Here is an 18,816-nt window from a genome sequence, read left to right on the forward strand (position 1 = left end):
GCAGCCCCCCGCCCCCGGCCCCGCCACCACCGCCCCTGCCCCCGGGCGACAGCGGCCGCGCAGCACGGGCAGAGGTCCCGCCCACCCCGCGCCTGTTGACCAATAGGAGAGGAGGAACGCGCTGCCCCGCCCAATAGCGGAGGGCGCTGTGCTGGCGGCACCCCGCGCCTGCGCTGTTGGGGCCGCCGCCATTTTGGCCGGCTCGTGGCTGGGCGGCGGGGAAAGAGGGGGGGGGGCGGGCGCTGCGGTCGCGGCCGCCATTTTGTCGCTGAGGCGCTGGAGGGCGGCGGGAGCGGGCGGAGGGCGACGGAGCCAGCCCCGGTCCCGTGAACCGTGAGCAGCCGCCGCCGGCCGGGTATAGCCGGCTACAACCGGGACCTGGCGACCGCCTGCTTCGGTGAGAGGCCGGGGGGGCGCTGAGGGGGCGGGCGGGGAGCACGGAAAGGGGCCGGGGGGTGGGGGGCGCACGGGGCCCTTGAGGGGCCGGGGAGCCCTCAGGGGGCTCTAAGGGGGCTTGGGGAGCCTCTGAGGGAACCGGGACCGGGCTCGGGGCCGGGGCAGGGCTCCCGGCGGCGGTTGGGGCCCGGCCTCTCTCCCCCCCCCACCCCGGGCCTTTCGCGCTGTGGCGAGAGGATGGAGGGGAAAAAAGGATCTTAAAAACGCGTGGTGGTTAAAAAACAGCCGGGTGTTAGCTCAACGACTCGGTGGTGGTTGGTAAAAGCCTGCCAGGAGGCCGCTGTGCCGGGTATTGTGAGGGGGAACGCTCGGCAGTTAGCGTTGGGCTTGATGGCGGTTATAAAAAATGAGGAGTCGTTTTTTTTTTTTTTCTCGTCGTTTTTTTCATGTTCGTCGCTGCGAAAACACCCAGGGCTTGAGCCGTGCTCGCAGGATCGATAACAGCTGGGTTTAAATCCTTTCGCTGCTTTTGTGCCCCTTGCGGCACGCTTTCATGCTAGGCAACCACATCGTGCCTGCGGGTGAGCTGCCTGCTGAAGCGTTAGATAACAAAAATCCGAGGGGACTGCACATTTACAGGGTGTCCCTGGCCAGCCAAGCTGTGGTAATCGTAATGTAGCACGGGGAGATGGAGCATTAATGTTTTTAAAGTGCATAGCGCTTCTGTAGGGTAATCTTGGGATCTCATTGCGAAGTACCTGGCATTATCTGCTTAAAATAAATTGGGGTTTCCACCTGGCTTACACTAACAGCTTAGGAACTGTGGCAGCGTTGCTAGATGCAGTACTAAGCAAGGTGTTTAGGGGCTGCCTCGACTGCCAACGCGCTGTATTTTTGCAGCATTACACCTACCAGAGGAAAAATTTTCACTTTCTAAAAAGAAGTCTATTTAGTAAGAATTAAGTTAACATAACGAAGTAATTTATTAAATCTGCTGCATCATGGCAATGGCCTAGAGAACTTAATAAAATTGTGCTATTAAAATCGCAGTTTTTTGCCCGTTTCTTGATTCTCTGTACCAAAGGAGCTGGAATGCAGATTTTTGAATGTTTAGCTGAATAAATGCAAGATCCCCGTGCTGTTGGTTACATCTGGCTCTCTTGTTTTGCAGATTCTGTTGATCTGAAGATGGCTGCACAGTCAGCACCGAAGGTTGTGCTAAAGAGCACCACCAAGATGTCTCTGAACGAGCGGTGAGGAAGCCAACAGCAGCTTCAGCTCATAAGAAATTTTTTTACTTAATTATCACTGTCCGGTGTCCAAAAACCAACGTGGTTTCTGCCCTCTTTTAACCTCAGTAAAACAAGCAGATGGCTATGCACCTCTGTCTTAAACTGCAACAAATGTGGTACGCAAGGTTAAAAGGGCAATTGTTTTGGAGCAGTTTATCCATAGCAGTTAATATTATACTCCTCAACACGTAAATATGGCGGGATGTGTTATAACAACAGAGAAACCTCACACCCTCCCTTTTTCTTCCACATGTTTTTACATTTATATAGTTGACACTGCGGTATGGTAGCATGTTACCTGAGCTGCAGTAGGCTTGCTGCTTTGTCCGAGGCAGACACACGTGCATGTGGTCTGGCTGTAAGAGGCATGCAGCAGGCCATTAAACAAGCCCAAAGGCCCTTTAACAATGTTTTGGGCCTTGTAAGAGGCAAACGCTTTGCTTCATCTCCATCTCTCTTTTCTCGATACTGATTTCTTTATTTCTTTTGTTGAGCATTCTCCCGTTTTTTCCATGCCATTGTGCTTCTGCAGTTCTACAGACAACTAACAGCGGCGCTACAGTGACGTTTCACTTTCTTACTAATCACTCGTTGGTTAACTATGTTTATATCAGTGAACCAGGGAAAAATGGAGCCATTTGTGTGCATTTCGTGCTCTGGCAAGTGCTGCAGTGAGAGCCAGCCTGAGCCAACAGTTGGAGCTTGTTCCCGAGAAGGCATGTGGTGAGGTGCAGTGCAGAGGAGGCTTGCTGGCCTGTTTCATTTTTGTCAGTCCCTATTCCTTACCCGTGTTTTCTTTTCCAACTTGTGTAGTTCCCAGGACAGGGTAGACAGCTGATGGGTTGCTGCTAACGCTGCTTACCGTCTTGCTGTGTTCTGCTCTGATACAGCTCCTAAAGACAGAGGATTCTCCGTGCACCACAAACACTGCCAAGCAAACTGCTCTCATCAGCGAGAGCGCTTAGCTGGTGGCATTTCTTAGGCACCAGTTATGTGGTGTGCCAGGGGCATCTCATTCTGTCCCCAAGGTGATGTCTCCTGTAAAGCTATCCCGTGGTATTGAGTTTTTTTATCAGGTTTCTAAGATCTTTGAGGGTTAATTTAGCTTTTGCAGTCAGATTTCACGTGGCTTTTCTGTTTGTGTGATGTCCTCTTCCATCTGTCATGGTCATCTCTGCTTATGGCTTGTTTTCATTCCTTCTTCCATTTCTAAAATCAGTAACCTAAAGCTTTATCACTTCTGAATTAATATCCAACATCACTTCTGAGTTTCCAATTCTTGCACACTTGTGGAAAACAAGGAATATGTAATCACATATGATGTGACCTAAGTACCACTCTTTACATAAGGTTCATGGGATCTGGAGATCCAATCTTGAGAACCATGAAATGCCAATAAATGTATGTAATAAAGCTTTATTTAAACACCCATTTTATTCGACCTTGAAGCTTTACTAACATGCTGAAGAACAAACAGCCGATGCCAGTGAATATTCGGGCTACCATGCAGCAGCAGCAGCAGCTAGCCAGTGCCAGAAACAGAAGACTGGCCCAGCAGATGGAGAATAGACCTTCTGTCCAGGCTGCTTTGAAGCTTAAACAGGTGAGAGAAAAGGGCGTGTTGTGGTGTGGCCAGGTGATGCCTGTCACCAGCTGATGGCTTTTCAGGATACGGTGGATTTTGAAAAATGTTCCTGAAAGTTAAAAACTAGAAACCTTGAAGGGGCTTGAAAAAATCTGTTTCTCACTCCAGATAAGTAATAATTTGTAACTTACTGGTTAATATTACTGAGCTCGTTGTTTTTGTGCTGGCTGTTCATATCTCCTCTCTATTTTTTCAGAGAAATGTTCTCATTCTGGGTTTCTGGATCTGCAGAGTTCTTCATCTCGCACTGTAGCTGCAGTTACAATTGCTGCAGATTGTTTCCAGCACTTACTGTCCAGTTGAGGCTGGTTGCTCCCATCCCCAACTCCACCCTCTCTTGGTGCACTCCCTTGATAGCAGCTGGCTGCGAGGACCAGATGAACAAACTGATGCTTGATTGCTTGCAAATGCTGGGCTGCAGGCCTGGATTTGAGGAATAGCGTTGCATTTTCCTCATGCAGACGGTCTTTCTCCCCATTTTAGTGATGAATGCTATAGATTGTGGGGCATATTTGTCAAAGTATCCTCTCTGTACAGCAGCAGGTTTGAGCAAGCATGCTTGCTTTTGATTTCTCTGCTGCGGTCCACGTGCTTTCCTGTAGCTGTGGGCTTACAAAAGGGGCAGTGGTGAAAAATAATGTAGAGAACAGGTGTTTGCCTTGTCTGCTCCTTATCAGGCCAAGGGGTTTTGCAACCCTTAAAGCTTTTATTTAAATGGGAAGGCTGAAAAGATCAGCTTAAAATGTGTGCATAGGGCATGGGTTGGAACCTGTGGGGTAGTGCTGCACAGCTGTGCAGTGAGTTTAAATAGCAGCACTGCATGACTTGACTGCAGCAGAGCTTAAATATAATTCTTTGTATTATCTTGCATGCCAGGAGAAAGCCCTGGAAAGTTGTTAGCTGAGCTGCTTCACTAAATAGCTGGAATACTTAAACCTGCCACACGTGCTCATGTTCAGGGTTTAATTTCTGATAAAGAGGAATGCAGCTGCTTTTTAAGATCTCTTGAGAGTTCTGTTTTAAAAACAGACTGCGGTGCCAGTTAGCCTCCCAGAGCTTATAAACAAAAGCTCTGGAAATGGTAGCCTGAAGAACTTTCTGCTTTAAAAAAAAAAAATCAAACCTTAAGAATTTCCCAAGTGGTAAGTGAAACTGGATTGAAAGCATAACGTTTCTGCTTGCTGAATTGAGGAGAACAGGGAAGAGCTGAGCCAAAAGCTTCACCCATATGCCAGGAGTAGGTGTACTTCGCGTTCTTCTGGGACTGAGTGCTGCCAGGGTGGGCTGCAGAAGTGCATTCTAGGGAAATCTGGAAACCCGATTGGTGTTGGATTGCTCTTTGAAGACTGTAAGTTGCTCTGGGAGTTGGTGTGGTGACAGGGTTTTTGCAGGCACTTCTTGGTATCACCAGGAGCTTTTCTGATCCATTTGGATGTGCTGAGGAGCATTGATTCCAGGGATGGCTCACCTGTGCTTCAGAAAAGTGCTCTCAACTCCTGCAGGGCACTGCGTGTGCTAGCCTCATGGGTTTGTCTTTGTACCCAGCACATCAGTCTTTACATAAACCTCCCTTCTCTTGCTGAGTAACAGCGTTTATGTCGTGGCTCTAGGCGTGCACTTAGTGAATAGCTGCAGCAGAGCAAGGTGCTACTGCGCTGAGGTAAGGCAGGAAGGTGAGCACTTTGCCCTTTGTCAGGGCAAAATCCAGCAGTTATCTTAAACTCTCATGGTAATATAAATGAGTAATGGGATGCAAAACGTTCACCTGCTTTCTCGTGCCTTCCTGCCAGCTGGGCTGGGCAGAAGGGAGACAAACATCTCAGGCTGCTGTGGCTGTCAGAACAGCGAATGAGTAAGCTCTGAGGCAGTAAAACTCAAACCTTAGCTACAGAGGAGGCTGCTTTCAGGAGGAGCCTTTCAGCTGCCCACAGGCTTGAGTCAAGTAGATCTGTAAAGCTGATGAGAAGCATAAGCAACTCTGGAAAGCTGTAGTACACCGCTGGGCTCTGTGCCTTACCTTCTGAGGGCTGAGAGCTCTTAAGAAGCTCTAAAGGTCCCCACTGTTCCCCAGCCCGTTGCAGGGTTCGATAGTTCCTGCAGAAGCTGTAGTCTGCTGTGTGGAGCCAGGATTGGTCCCAGTGTGTGTTAAAAACACCGGGGTGTAAAATTGGCAGTTCAGTTGATGCTTCAGGATCTGTTGAGCTGTGCTTGCAGCCGGGCTGGTGCAGGCTTTGAGGACTGGAGCAGCTGTGGCTGTCCCAGGGGATGCCAACTCTGTGAGATGGGCTCTGGTGCTTGGACCTGCAGGACTTCAGACGGGGAAAAAAAAACAACTTCACCTTAAAATACAGATAAACAAAGATAACTTTTCCAGTTCCTGTGAGGGTCAGGTGCTTCAGTACAGTTTTAGTTTGGTGGCCAGGCCAGGGCTGTAGCAGCAGGCCCCTCGGAGCGGTGTGCTGGTGTGAGGTAGGCCAGGCTCCTTCCCAGCAGGGGTGGTTGCTTTGTAGCTCAGAGGTTTTCACGGTCGGTAACCTTCCAGCAAGAAGGATTAGCGGGCTGCCGTGCGGATTAAGTGTCTGCTTTGATTCGGACCGAGCGGCGCTGCTAAAAATGGAGAAAAATATTTCCTTCTGAATCTGCAGACTTTCTTGTCTCTGTACAAACACTTGCTTCCAGGGAAGGTCTTTGTTCTCGGTTTGACCTTCATAAATTATCCCTCCTGAAGCAGATATGATTGTCCTCTGTTTGAAGCTCGATTGTGTGCTGCAGAGAGCTGTTGACCCTGTATGTTTTTTAAAAAAAAAAACTTACTGATAAGTAATTGCCATGCTGTTTGTGTCGCAAGTCGGAGATTGCTGCATGACTTTGTTCCTTCAAAATCTTTCATTCCAGAAGAGCTTGAAGCAACGCCTCGGTAAAAGCAACATCCAGGCACGATTGGGCCGTCCGGCAGGACCCCTCGCTCGCGGAGCCATGGGAGGAAGAGGACTGGCCATGGGGCAGAGAGGTTTGCCACGAGGAGCCATGCGTGGCGGCCGGGGGGCGAGAGCTCTGCTGAGAGGGGGACTCCCGCTCAGGGGTGAGTACCGCGGCTGGTCCGGCAGCAACGCCGCCTGTTGGACGGCTCGGCTCCGGTTCCTCTGCTCAGTCTCGAGCTAATTTGTCTGCCTGGAATCCCGTCGCTGTTGCAGGTCAGAGCATGCTTCGGGGCGGACGAGGAATGTCCCCCAGGATGGGCCTGAGGAGAGGCGGCCTGCGAGGTCGCGGTGGCCCTGGAAGAGGTGGGCTGGGCAGAGGTGCCATGGGCCGCGGTGGACTTGGTGGCAGAGGTCAGTGCACAGGAACTGCGGGAGCAGCGTGCTGCTGCTGCACACACCTGGGTTCCCTTCCCCGTTTAAGGTTAGCTGATGTGGGTACGTGCAGCCCGAGAGCCACTCACACCCAAATGGGTGCATAACACAGTGCCAGGTGAAGGCTGCTTTTCCTGAAACATCTTGCCAGGCCCTGTGCTTAACCCAGATCTTTGACTTTCAGTGGTGCTAGAGGGGGTTTGGGTAGTGCTGTTCCCTCCTGCAGGTATTGCTGGCTCTGTGATGCTTTTGGTAGTAGTGCAGGCAGTGAGTAATCTCTGAACGTGCTGAGGAAGGCTACGCTGTCTTCTTGTGCTTCAGAAAGGAAATGCTAAATGGCCTGTGTAAACCACAAGGCTGGACATTTTAATTGGGTGAGGGGCAGAAACTCGATAGAAAGCTCAAACTGGTGTATGAAGGAGCAGGTTCCTCACTGACCCTTCACATGGGCAAAGCAAAATTAAATGCAAAGTCAGAAACTGAATCAAGTCTTGGGGAAATGAGCCTTCCCCTTGTCAACAACAAATAAGAAGCACCAGAGTGAAGCAGGAGCACAGGGGGGAAGTAAGGAGACAGCTGCTGATGGCAGGGTCGGTAATGTTTCTGACACGTTTGGTTAGAACATCTGCTGGATGTGATCTGTTACTTGGAGATGAGCAGTGTTTCTCAGAGCAGTCTTTGGGAACCTGCATGTCTCCTGACAGCTTTGGCTTTTGTTTTATTTCTTCACCTGACAAACTAGTGCTAGTACTGATCAGGGCTGTTTCCTGGGTGTCCTGCTTCGGAAATAGTCTGAAAACTCAGGATTTGAGGTACTTCACTAGAAGTTTGCTTGTAATGTTTGCTGGAGTTGGCTCTTTGCTGAGAGCTTGAACCTGTCCCAAAAATCTGCAGGGGCTGCACTCAGCAGAGAAGAAAGTATGCGGAGTGGTGTAGGGGCTGGAATGCAAGCAGGGGAGCTGGCAGTCGGAGCTGAGGGCTCGGCAGATAGCTGCGGCTCAGATGTCTCCGGGCTGAAACCGAAGCAGCCTGGGGAGCGCAGCAGAGCCCGAGTCCTGCAGCTGGGGGCAGCAGCTCCAGCGAGGCTGCCTGGCTCCCCGGGGAGGTGCTGCAGCAGCTGGGCCGTGGCTCTGCCATGCCAGGCCCCGAGGCTGCGTCTGCTGCCGTATAACTGTTGTCTCGTCTCTGTAAGGTCGCGGCATGGCGGGCCGGGGAAGAGGGGGCTTCGGAGGCCGCGGCAGAGGCAGAGGACGAGGAAGAGGATCGGCACGCCCGGCGCTGACCAAGGAGCAGCTGGACAACCAGTTAGATGCTTACATGTCGAAAACGAAAGGACACCTCGACGCCGAGCTGGATGCCTACATGGCTCAGACAGACCCCGAAACAAACGACTGAGGGTCGTTGCGAGAGACTGTCGGTGAAGTTAGTGTGTTATGTCAATGCCCATAAGCTAAAAATGGAAACCCTGATTCATGCTGGAAGGACCCACAAGAATAGGGAGCGGCCCTGTTCTACCAAGAAATCAGCCTTTAGCGCGTTTCTTTAATATTTTGATACTCTGTGTTGTATGGAACCTTTCCGGATTGTTTTTTGTATCTTTTTTTCCCCCTCCCCTAACTACTCCAAAGGTGACTCTGACAGACGTGCCGCCGTTAGCCCCTGACATCAGCCGGCCGCGGTTCCTTGCAGCCCCCCCGCGGAGGGGATCTGCTCCTTGGTGCTGGGACCGCACGGTTCTGTGCCTCCGAGGCACCGCGGTTGCATTTTGGGACCGGTGCTGTCCCCAAGTGCGACCGAGGGGCCGAGCTCACGCCCCCAGCTCCCTTCAGTCCATCCGAAGTAAAGGCTCCCGGCAGGGTGAACAGTTGAGCCAGGTTTAGGTGTAGCGCTCCTTGTAGACTTGCCAATCTTGCTGTTTTGCACCCAAAATTCCTCTCTTGTTGATAGCTAGCGTTCTGTTAATGAGTAGTGCGGAGGACTTCCCGAGCTGAAGGCTTTTTGGGGTTTGTTTTAGATAAAAGTTTGGATTTCTTTTTGTGTTGTGTACGAGCAGATGGCACCAGTGGTTTCTGTATCTGCAGGAAATTTTATTTAAAGGGATGGGAAGCAGGACCACGGCCTTACATCGGTGACAGCAGGTCGGGGCAGAACTGGCTTTTCAAAACCCGGGGTCCAAGGTTTATTTACTCGCCGGTGCTGTTAGGGCTCAGTGTAACCAAAACCGAGCCCTCAGAGCAGCCCCCGCGCCTTTGGGAACGGAGAAGGGGCCCGCTCCTCCCCCTGCCCTCCAGTTTGAAGTCCGGCCGTTCTGTGACCTGTTCCGTTTCGCTGGAATCCCGTATTTCTGGTTTGTTGTAACAAAAGGAGAAATAATTACAAAAGCAAAGTCGGCTCCGGCTGCTTTCTTTCCCTTTCCTCGGTGTGCTCTGGGGGTCACCGTGGCCTTTCTGCTGCTGATTTGGGGCACATCCGTGCCCTTCCCTTGTGCCCCATGCATTAGGGTGCTGGGGGCAGGGCTGGACCCCAAAACCTGCGCCCTGCAGGGTGGGGGCGTGTTCCCCAGCCCTGCAGCTCCTCGTGAGGGGGTGCTGGGGGTTGGGGGGTGCTCTCAGCCCCCCGCACACATCGCTGCTGCTTGGTGGAGGTGAAATTCCCTCGGTGGGTGCCTGGGGAGCGCCCCGGTGCCTTCCCCGTGCTGCTGGGGGGCTGCTGGGGGAGCTCCGGTGCCTGGAGCAGCGCGGACCCCTCCTGGGTCAGGGCGAGGGGCCGGAATGGGGCCGGGGGCTCCGCGTCCCTTGGGGCCGGGTCCCCCCCAGGTCCCCCCGGGGGGCTCCGCGCCGGAGCCGCGCCCGGAGCCGGGTCCGGAGCCTGGGGCAAGAGCCCCGCCCGCGATGTAAGCCTTGCCCCCATTGGCCGGCGGGGCGGCGGCCGGTTGTCACGCCGCCTGCCATTGGCCGCGGCGCGGCGGCGCCTCCGGCGGCCCCTTTTGTTGCCGGAGCGCCCAAGTTGGCGGCGGCGGCGGCGGGGATGCGGCGGGAGCCGGGCCCCGGCTGAACGGAGCCGGGCGGCGGAGGTGAGTGGCTCTGACCCCCCCCCCGGCACTGCCCAGCCCCCCCCCGCTGCCCCCCGTCCTCGCCCGGCTCGACCCGGCCCGGCTCCCCCTTGCCCACCGCCCGGTGGAGCCCCCCCTCTGCTCCGCTCCCCGTTTCCCCCCCTCCCCGGTTTGGGTTTGTGCAGGGGGGGCCCCGGTGCCACCGGGGACGGAGCCGAGCCCCCGCTCCGGGACGTCCCGGGGGTTGCAATAAGGCGCCGGGAGCCCCGCGCATCCCCTCGGCACCCTCCTGGCTGGGGGCTGCAGCCCCCCCTCTGCACCCCCCCAGGGATCCCAGCACCGGGCTGGCAGCGGGACCCCCCCCGGGCAGCGCCGGTGCCTTTGTCCGTGCCCCGGGGATTACCGGGGAGCGAAGTTGGCGGCCCCGGGGTTAGGCAGGGGGGTCGCGGGGTCCCCTCCGCCGAGCTGGGGGCGGTGGTGGTCGGGGCGATGCAGGGTGGGGGGGGGGGGGCACAGAGCCCAGCCCGAGCCCCCCCCTCCGCTGCTGGAGGAGCAGCGAGGGCCGGTGAAAAGCCCCCCTCCGGCTGGGACAAAAGGCTGGCACAGAAATGTCACCTCCAGCCCGAGCGGGGGGACCAGGCACCGGGAGGTGACCCCAGCGAGCGGCCGCACCGGGACCCCCGTGGGGCCTCGTCGGGACCCCCCGGCTCTGGGCAGCCCCGTCCCATGGCACCGGCAGGGCCGGCGGTGCTCTCGGTGAGCCAGCAGCACCCCCTCTGCTTCAGTTTGCCCCAAACTGGGCTGACTTTTGGAGGGGATTGGGGACTGGTTCTCCTCGAGCCGTCCTCCCGGAGCCACCGGCATCACCGGAGCTGCTGGGAGCCGCAACCGACACCGGGAAGGCTCCTGCTGGGGTGGCCCCGCGCAGCCCCATCTTTCAGGGACTCCCTGCTGCCCTCTTTCACCTCCTTTGCCCTCAAAATTTGAGCCTCGCTCATGAGGCAGAGCGTGCCAGGCCGGCGGGGTCCCCGGGGACGAGCTGGCTGCCAGCGAGCACCACGAGCACCGGCACCGGGGAGCTCCGGGCATCACCGCGACGGGTGCTGAGGCACCCACGGAGCAAACCCCACAGCCCGCAGGGGAACCCGGGGCCGTGCTCCAACAGCGGGGGCCCCTCTGGCGTCCCCCAGTCCCGCTCCCGGCATCTGGCTGGCCTCAAAGCGGGGGAGCCCGGCCAGCAGCATCGCTCCGGCGAAGGGGGGGGGGGGCCGTGGCCATGCGCCCGCGCCGGGGGCCGAGCCAGCAGCGCGCTGGCAGGACGAGCGGCCTCCCGGCCCGCAGATAAGCGGCGCGGAGCAGGGGCGAAGGGTTTGTTGTGTCTGCCGCCGGCCCAAGGATTTTCCCAGGCCCGGGAGCGCTCGCACCCGCCGTGACTCAGAGCCCCGGCTGGAGAAGGCAGGCGGGGAGGGGGGTGGTGGAAGGATGCTCGGGGGCCCCGGCACACGCGTGTGCGCGCGGCTCTCGGCGTGCGCACGGAGGAGGCAGAGGGAGAAGCCCAACGCAGCAGCCAGCGAGGGGTTAAGGAGCGGCGCCAGCAGCCCGGGCTCTGTTTAGTCTGGGCTCCGCGCTGGAGACGGGGCCGGGGCAGCGCCGAGCACGCCTGCGGCACCCCGAGGTGAGCACTCGCACGGCCGCACGCTGCGCACACGCGGGCGGCCTCCCCGCCGCACGCCGTCGGGGTGGCGCGGCTGCTGGCCGCACGGCGCCGCCGTCCCCGCGGACCCCCGGGCCGGGCACGTGGCCACCCGCGGGCTCTGGTGCCGCCGGGGACACCCTGAGCGCCCCAGGCATCGCCGTTACCCCTGTGGCCTCTTCCCACCCCGGATAGGGACCGTGGAAGCCACGCATCCAAGCTGGTCCCCCCCCAATTCGAGGTGACGCATGGCTCTGTGCCACCTCCTCCTCGCCCGCCACGTGCCCTTTCCAGGTGCCACCGCGTCCCCGGTGCCGCAGGGGGGCCGAATAATCCCCCTCCTCTCCCCACCTCCAGCCCCCCCCTGTGGGCACCGGCGCGGCGCTGCCACGATGCTGAGCGGCCCCGTGCCGCGGTGGGCGCGCAGGCGAGGGCAGGGGGGCCGGCGGGACCCCTGCCGCGGGGGTGACGGGCAGGGCCGTGCCGTGCCGTGCCTTGCAGGGGAGCGGCGCCATGTCCCTCGGCGCGCCCACCAGCAGCGACGCCTGCCTGAGCATCGTGCACAGCCTGATGTGCCACCGGCAGGGCGGGGAGAACGAGACCTTCGCCAAGCGGGCCATCGAGAGCCTGGTGAAGAAGCTGAAGGAGAAGAAGGACGAGCTCGACTCGCTCATCGCCGCCATCACCACCAACGGCGCCCACCCCAGCAAGTGCGTCACCATCCAGCGCACCTTGGACGGGCGGCTCCAGGTAACCCCCACCCCGGGCACCCCACGGCCTCCCCAAAGGACCTGGGTGATCCCAAGACCCTCCAAACATCCCCGAGCTGGGGGTCCTGGGGGTCCTGGTGCCCCATGAATGCTCCCCCGTGCAAGCTGTCCTCAAGCTGGGGGGAGCTGATGCTCCATAACCCTCCCCCCAAACCCCACGGCCCTCCCCAAGCTTTGGGGACCTGGGGTCCCGGTGCCCCGTGAGCCCCCAGCACGCGAGGTGTCCCCAGTCTGGAGGGACTGGGGTATCCCGGTGCCCTGCAGACCCCACAGCAATCCCCAGCTTTTGGCCCATGCTGTCCCTGTGCTGATCCCCAAGCTGGGGGGTCCTGGGCTTTGGGGTACCCCAGAGCCCCCCAAGACCCCACAACCCACCCCAAGCTTTGGCTACCTGGCTGCCAGTCCCCTGAGACCCCAGCACCCCCCCCCCAAGCTGGAAGACAGGGACAAGGTGGGGAGGGGGGCAGGCACGGGGGCAGGGGGAGACCCACCAGAGGACCCCCCCCGAGCAGAGGGGTGCGCAGGGGGGGTCCCCACAATCCCCACCCCACAGCTCCCTGCCTGGCTCCGCGCTGGTTTCAGCATCCCTGCTGAACCACACGTGGCTGTGGGGGGGGGGGACAGGGGGCAGGCAGAGCAGCCCCCCCCCAGCAGGGCAGAGCATCACAGGGGGCTGCTTTGCCCCCCACCCACTGTCCCGTCCCCCCCTCCCCAACCCCTTTTCTCCGGCATCCCCGTCCCCCGGCGGCGCTGCCCCCCTTGCGGGGATGAGTCACTGTCTGGCAGCCTGCAGCAGGGGGGGGGCGCGGGGGGGTTGTTATGTCTGGAGCGAGCGCGGCTCCGGGGAGGCGCAGGGGGAGCCCCCAGCCGCTGCGGGGTCCCAGCCTGGCGCCAGCGCCGAGCTGCGGGGATTTATTTGGGGTCGGGGGGAGGGGGGGGGTGATGGATGGATGCTTGGGGGGGGGTCCAACCCTGTGTGTGTCCCCCCCCACATCCCCATGCTGGGGGTGCCATCGGTGGGGCTGGCTGCGCGTGGTGGGGTGCAACATCCCCCTGGGCACCCACCCTGTCCCCTTCCTCACCGTGTCCCCCTCCTCACCCCGTGTCCCCCCCCCCAAAAAAAAGGTGGCGGGCAGGAAGGGGTTCCCCCACGTCATCTACGCCCGGCTGTGGCGCTGGCCGGACCTGCACAAGAACGAGCTGAAGCACGCCAAGTTCTGCCGCTTCGCCTTCGACCTCAAGTACGACAGCGTCTGCGTCAACCCCTACCACTACGAGCGCGTGGTGGCCCCGGCCATCGGTGAGCCCCGACACCCCCACAACCCCCCCCCACGCTTCCCCGACACCCCCCCATAACGCCCCCCCACCACCACCACCCCCCTCCTCGTCTCTCCCCACCAGGTCTGAGCATCCCCAGCGCAGGTGAGACCCCGGCCCCATTACGACCCGGACCCGGCAGCCCCCTCCGCGTGGGCCCCCTCCGCCCCCCCCCCAGCCCCCCAATGGTCTCCGGTGTCCCCCCCGCCCAGCGCCCCCCGCCCGCCTGGTGAAGGAGGAGTTTGTCCATGCCTGTGTGCAGATGGAGGTGCCGCACGGGGCCAAGCGGGCGCCGCGCCCCCCCGCCGAGCCCTACCGCCCGCCGCTGCCCCCCCCGACGCTCCCCGAATCCCCCCGCGCCCCCGGGAGCCTCTACCCTGCACTGCCCATGTCGCCCCCAGGTAAGACCCAATTTACCCCCCCCCCTCAAAATCAGCCCCGTTTTTGGGGAAGGGTTTGGGGGCACCACGCTGAGCCCCCCCAAACCCCGTCCCCAACCCGCAGTGGCCCCCGGTGGCCCCCTGCTCCCCCTGCCCCCCAACGAGGGGCTGCTGCGGATCGCCTGCCCCACGCCGCCCCCCGCCACGCCAGCGCAGCCCCCCCCGCAGAACGGATACCCCGCGCCCCCCAAGCCGCCCTACCACGGTGAGTACCGGGGCTGCCCCGTCCCCCAGCTTTATGGGGGGGGTCCTACACACTGACCCCCCCCCCGCTTTGCCACCCTCTCTCCCACCCCCAGGTTCTCCGGCGAGCTGGAGCAGCGGCAGCACGGCCATCTACGCCCCCAGCCTGGGGGGACTGCAGCCCCCTCCCCAGCCCAGCAGCCGGAGCCACCCGCAGCCCCCCCTGCACCACCCCAACCACTACTGTAGGTCTGGGGGGGAGGATTAATGGGGTTTGGGGGGTGCACAGCATCACAGCACTCACCCCATTTTGTGCCCCCCCCACCCCAGGGCCCCCACCCCATAGCTCCGCACCCTACCAGCAGCCGGTGTCCACGCACCCCGGTAAGCACCCGGCGGGCGCCCAGCACCCCAGTGCTCATTTCGGGTGCCCTGACCCCCCAAAAAAAAAAATACATGTTCCCCCCCCCCTCAGGGCCAGAGTTCTGGTGCTCCATCGCCTATTTCGAGATGGACGTGCAGGTGGGGGAGATCTTCAAGGTGCCGTCCAACTGCCCCGTGGTCATCGTGGACGGCTACGTGGACCCCTCGGGGGGCGACCGCTTCTGCCTGGGGCAGCTCTCCAACGTGCACCGCACCGACGCCAGCGAGAGGGCCCGGTGGGGCGGGGGGCGAGGGGGGGGCAACGGGGGTAGGGGGGGAGGCAGGGGGGAAGGGGTGGGATGGGGGGAATGGGGGGGTAAAGGGGGGTGTGGGTGTGAAGGGGGTGGGGGGGAATGGGGGGTGGGGAGGGTTGGGGGGGTGGATGGGGAGGGGGGATACAGGGGGAATTGGGGGAGGTGTGGGTACGATGGGGGATTTAGGGGGGAGATGGGGGGTGAATGGGGGGTGGAAATGTTAATTAGGCGTAGTATGGGGGCAGATGGGGGGTAAAAGAGGTAATATTAATTAGAGGTCATATAGGGGCAAAAGGGGGGGTAAATGAAGGAGGTAATATTGATAAGGGGTAATATGGGGGCAAAAGGGGGGGTAAATGAAGGAGGTAATATTGATAAGGGGTAATATGGGGGCAAAAGGGGGGGTAAAATGTATGAGAGTATTAATTAGGGGTAGTATGGGGGCAGAAAATGGGGGGTGAATGGAGGAGGTAATGTTAATTAGGGGTAATATGGGGGCAGATGGGGGGGTAAATGGAGGAGATAATATTAATTAGGGGTAGTATGGGGGCAGAAGGCGGGGGTAAATGGAGGAGGCGCAGGTCCAGCAGGGGGTGTACGTGGCCAAAACATGATGTGTGGGGCAGAAATGGGATTAAGGGGGCAGTTTGGGACTGGGGGGGGTAAAGGGGGGAGTGTGGGGTGGATGGGGGGTGCGTGGGGCAGGAGGGAGATACAGGGGGCAAAATGGGGGATAAGGGGGGCAGAAGGGGGGCAAATGGGGGGGGGTAGGGGGCAGGTGGGGGGGAAATACAGGGGGTGGAGGGGTGCGGGGGCAGGAGGGGGGGGACACGGGGGGCTGACGGCCTGTCCGGGGCAGGCTGCACATCGGGAAGGGCGTGCAGCTGGAGTGCCGCGGCGAGGGGGACGTGTGGATGCGGTGCCTGAGCGACCACGCCGTCTTCGTGCAGAGCTACTACCTGGACCGGGAGGCCGGCAGGGCCCCCGGGGACGCCGTGCACAAGATTTACCCCGGCGCCTACATCAAGGTGGGGGACGGGGGAGAGGGGTTTTTGGGGGTGGGGCGACCCCCCCACCCCCGTGCCCACGTTAAAGGGGGTCCCAAGGGAAGGGTCCCCAGCTCCAAGGGGCAATGGGAGGACCCCAAGGAGGGCGGGACCCCAAGGCCACGTTGAGGTGGGTGCCAAAAAAAGGGGGACCCCCGTGCTGGGGGGGGGGGAACAAAAAAAAACAGGGGGTGGGGGGACCCCACAGCCACGTGAAATGGCACCCCCAGCACGGGGTCCCTGGTGCCAGGAGGGGACAGAGGGGCTGCGGGGAGGGAGGGACCCCATACCCATGTTGAGGGGTCTCCCCCCATTATCCTTACCCCCCCCCCAGGTATTCGACCTGCGCCAGTGCCACCGGCAGATGCAGCAGCAGGCAGCCACGGCCCAGGCCGCCGCCGCCGCTCAAGCGGCCGCCGTGGCCGGCACCATCCCGGGGCCCGGCTCGGTCGGGGGCATCGCGCCCGCCGTGGGTGAGTGAACCCGGGGGGGGGATGCGGGATGGCATTTGGGGTGGTGGGGGCACGGCGAACGCCCCCTAACCCCAGGATCCCGCATCCCATGGATGTGTCTCCCTCCCGGGCAGGGCTGTCGGCGGCGGCGGGGATCGGCGTGGACGATCTGAGGCGGCTCTGCATCCTGCGGCTCAGCTTCGTCAAGGGCTGGGGGCCCGACTACCCGCGGCAGAGCATCAAGCACACGCCGTGCTGGATCGAGGTGCACCTGCACCGCGCGCTGCAGCTGCTGGACGAGGTCCTGCACACCATGCCCGCCGCCGAGCCGGGCCCCCTGCGCTAGCACGCAACACCGCCCTCCCGTCCCCCACCCACACCCCGCGCTTAATTTAATTTTTTTTGTAAGGAAGAGACCTCCCCCAAAAAAAAAAAAAAAAAAGTTAAAAGGAAAAAAGAGGAAAAAAAAGGAAGATTTTAAAAAAAAGAAGGGGAAAAAAAGAAGGGGAAAAAAAAAGAAGGGGAAAAAAAGGAAAGGAAAAAAAGGGAAAAAAACGAAGGGGAAAAAAGGAAAGAAAAAAATAAAAAAAAAAGGACAAAAACGAAAGGAAAAAAAAAGAAAGAAAAAAAAAGGAGGAAAAAAAGAGAGGAAGATAAAAAAAAAGAAGGGGAAAAAAGGAAAGAAAAAAAAAGAAAGGAAAAAGGAAAAAAACGAAGGGGAAAAAAAAAGAAAGAAAAAAAAAAAGAAAGGAAAAAAGAAAGAAAAAAACAGGAGGAAAAAAAAAAAGACGAAACGACCCCAAAACGCGCTGCTCCTCCCTGGGCTGTGGCCGCAGGGCGGCGCCCCCCGAACTACATTTCCCAGCGGCCCCCGCGGCGCGGGCCGGAAGTGGCCGCGGGAGCGCGGCGCGGACTCCATTTCCCGGCGCCCCCTGCGCGCGGCGGCCCCGCCGCCATTTCCCGTGGGTCCGCGCGGCGGCGGCGGCGCCAAGATGGCGGCGGCGGGGGGAGGCGGCCCGGCGGCGCGGGAGCTGTTCGCGGAGGGGCTGCTGCAGTTCCTGCGGCCCGCAGTGAGGCAGCTCGACGGGCACGTGCACGCCGTCAGGTCCGGGAGCGGGAACGGGGCACCGGGAACGGGAACGGGGCGGGTGGGGAACGGGGAACGGGGCTGTGGGGCCTGGACGGGCGAGGGGGGGGCTGGGAACGGGACCGGGACCGGGAACGGGAACAGGGCCGAGAGACGGGAATGGGAACGGGAATGGGACCGGGACGGGCAGAGGGAGCCGGGAACGGGGCCGGGGCCCCAAGAACGGGACCGGGACCCGGACCCGGACCAGGGCTGAGGGCCGGGAACGGGACCGGGCGGGGGGGGGGGGAGGCTGAGAACAGGACCGGGACTGGGACCGTGGGGCCGGGATGGGCGAAGGGAGCCAGGAACGGGGCCGGGACAAGGGCTGAGGGCCGAGAACGGGACCGGGAACGGGCTCACGGCACCGGGACCGGGGCAGTTTTGGGCCGTGAGGTGTTTTAGAGGTGGTGGGGGCCGAGGGCGGGGACGTACCGGGGGAGAACCGGGGCTGGGGACAGGGCTGGGGGCTTTCGGGGTGGTGCCTGGGGGGCCGCAGGGCATCGGTAACGGGGGGGGACGGAACGGGAGGGGTAACGGGAAGCGGGGGGGGGGGGGTCTGGGCCGGGTTCCCGGTCCTTGCCCCCAGCTCCGTGTCCTCCCCAGGGAGAGCCAGGTGGAGCTGCGGGAGCACATCGACAGCCTGGCCACGGGTGAGGAGGCACCGGGGGGGCCCCGTTGGGACCGGGAGGGGAGGGTCCGGGGGGGGTTTCCCCCACCCTGAGCCCCGCGCGGGTTCCCGCAGAGCTGTGCCGCATCAACGAGGACCAGAAAGTGGCGCTCGACCTCGACCCCTACGTCAAGAAGCTGCTGAACGCGCGGCGCAGGGTGGTGCTGGTCAACAACATCCTGCAGAACGCACAGGTGGGCGTGGGGAGGGGGCTGCGGTGGGTTTTTGGGGGGGGTCCCGGCCCCCCCCCAGTGCTGACAGCTTCTGCTACCCCCCCTCTCCTCGAGCAGGAGCGGCTGCGGAGGCTGAACCACAGCGTGGCCAAGGAGACAGTGCGCAGGAAAGCCCTGCTGGAGGCCGCCGGTGGCTACCCCCAGGGCCTGCCCGGCAAGTGAGGCTCCCCCCACGGCACCGGGCCGGATCCGAGGCGGCTGCGCCCCCCCCCGGGGCGCTGGGACGGAGCGGGAGCGGCACCGACAGCACCGGGGACAACCCCACCACGAACGGGTGCAGGAATCCGTGGCTGCAGCACGGGGGGGGACACGAGGAGCCCCCCCGGTGGGGCTGCAGGGGGTGCTCAGCGAGCTGGGGGCTGCGGCTGCTGCGCTTCCAGGGGTGGAGGCAGGGAAATAAAGGGCGGTTGGTGCTCGGTGGGGCAGTGTGGGTCTGTAATGCTGCTCGGGTCACAGCCTTGTATGGGGCCT

The 18,816-nt window shown here is 60.8% G+C and overlaps 3 protein-coding genes across 6 annotated transcripts; all 3 read left to right on the forward strand.

Annotated features, from left to right (window-relative positions):
* Positions 1 to 198: 198 nt before the first annotated feature.
* Positions 199 to 9,072, forward strand: CHTOP (chromatin target of PRMT1). Of its 2 annotated transcripts, none has more exons than XM_038167797.2 (6): positions 199 to 397; positions 1,568 to 1,649; positions 3,138 to 3,291; positions 6,232 to 6,415; positions 6,528 to 6,665; positions 7,879 to 9,072. In XM_038167797.2, exons 2-6 carry the CDS (start codon positions 1,585 to 1,587, stop codon positions 8,079 to 8,081), a joined length of 744 nt encoding a protein of 247 aa, XP_038023725.1. In that variant the 5' UTR covers positions 199 to 397; positions 1,568 to 1,584; the 3' UTR covers positions 8,082 to 9,072. The 2 variants fall into 2 exon arrangements, with proteins under 2 accessions (XP_038023725.1, XP_038023724.1); XM_038167796.2 differs by having other exon boundaries at positions 201 to 397; positions 6,229 to 6,415.
* A 536-nt stretch (positions 9,073 to 9,608) lies between these two features.
* On the forward strand, positions 9,609 to 16,789 carry LOC119713770 (mothers against decapentaplegic homolog 4). Of its 3 annotated transcripts, none has more exons than XM_072027987.1 (12): positions 9,609 to 9,759; positions 11,933 to 12,181; positions 13,327 to 13,501; positions 13,603 to 13,623; positions 13,731 to 13,919; positions 14,023 to 14,163; positions 14,258 to 14,386; positions 14,472 to 14,525; positions 14,617 to 14,800; positions 15,678 to 15,846; positions 16,199 to 16,337; positions 16,451 to 16,789. In XM_072027987.1, the coding sequence occupies exons 2-12, from the start codon at positions 11,945 to 11,947 to the stop codon at positions 16,660 to 16,662; spliced, it is 1,650 nt and encodes a 549-aa protein (XP_071884088.1). In that variant the 5' UTR covers positions 9,609 to 9,759; positions 11,933 to 11,944; the 3' UTR covers positions 16,663 to 16,789. The 3 variants fall into 3 exon arrangements, with proteins under 3 accessions (XP_071884088.1, XP_071884087.1, XP_071884086.1); XM_072027985.1 differs by lacking the exon at positions 9,609 to 9,759 and adding an exon at positions 10,208 to 11,413; XM_072027986.1 differs by lacking the exon at positions 13,603 to 13,623 and having other exon boundaries at positions 9,633 to 9,759.
* Positions 16,790 to 17,094: 305 nt separating this feature from the next.
* Positions 17,095 to 18,763, forward strand: SNAPIN (SNAP associated protein). The gene is made up of 4 exons (XM_072027991.1): positions 17,095 to 17,421; positions 18,049 to 18,095; positions 18,188 to 18,306; positions 18,403 to 18,763. Exons 1-4 carry the CDS (start codon positions 17,309 to 17,311, stop codon positions 18,505 to 18,507), a joined length of 384 nt encoding a protein of 127 aa, XP_071884092.1. The 5' UTR covers positions 17,095 to 17,308; the 3' UTR covers positions 18,508 to 18,763.
* Positions 18,764 to 18,816: the final 53 nt, after the last annotated feature.

This window comes from Anas platyrhynchos, chromosome 26 (genome assembly GCF_047663525.1).
Source record: "Anas platyrhynchos isolate ZD024472 breed Pekin duck chromosome 26, IASCAAS_PekinDuck_T2T, whole genome shotgun sequence".
Lineage (NCBI taxonomy): Eukaryota > Metazoa > Chordata > Aves > Anseriformes > Anatidae > Anas > Anas platyrhynchos.

Coding starts and splice junctions, on each gene's coding strand:
- SNAPIN (XM_072027991.1), top strand. CDS start 17,309: ATGGCGGCGGCGGGGGGAGGCGGCCCGGCGGCGCGGGAGCTGTTCGCG. Junction 18,096..18,187: donor CATCGACAGCCTGGCCACGG/GTGAGGAGGCAC, acceptor GGGTTCCCGCAG/AGCTGTGCCGCATCAACGAG. Junction 18,307..18,402: donor ACATCCTGCAGAACGCACAG/GTGGGCGTGGGG, acceptor CTCCTCGAGCAG/GAGCGGCTGCGGAGGCTGAA.
- CHTOP (XM_038167796.2), top strand. CDS start 1,585: ATGGCTGCACAGTCAGCACCGAAGGTTGTGCTAAAGAGCACCACCAAG. Junction 3,292..6,228: donor CTGCTTTGAAGCTTAAACAG/GTGAGAGAAAAG, acceptor CTTTCATTCCAG/AAGAGCTTGAAGCAACGCCT. Junction 6,416..6,527: donor AGGGGGACTCCCGCTCAGGG/GTGAGTACCGCG, acceptor TCGCTGTTGCAG/GTCAGAGCATGCTTCGGGGC.
- LOC119713770 (XM_072027987.1), top strand. CDS start 11,945: ATGTCCCTCGGCGCGCCCACCAGCAGCGACGCCTGCCTGAGCATCGTG. Junction 14,164..14,257: donor CCCCAAGCCGCCCTACCACG/GTGAGTACCGGG, acceptor TCCCACCCCCAG/GTTCTCCGGCGAGCTGGAGC. Junction 14,526..14,616: donor GCCGGTGTCCACGCACCCCG/GTAAGCACCCGG, acceptor CCCCCCCCTCAG/GGCCAGAGTTCTGGTGCTCC.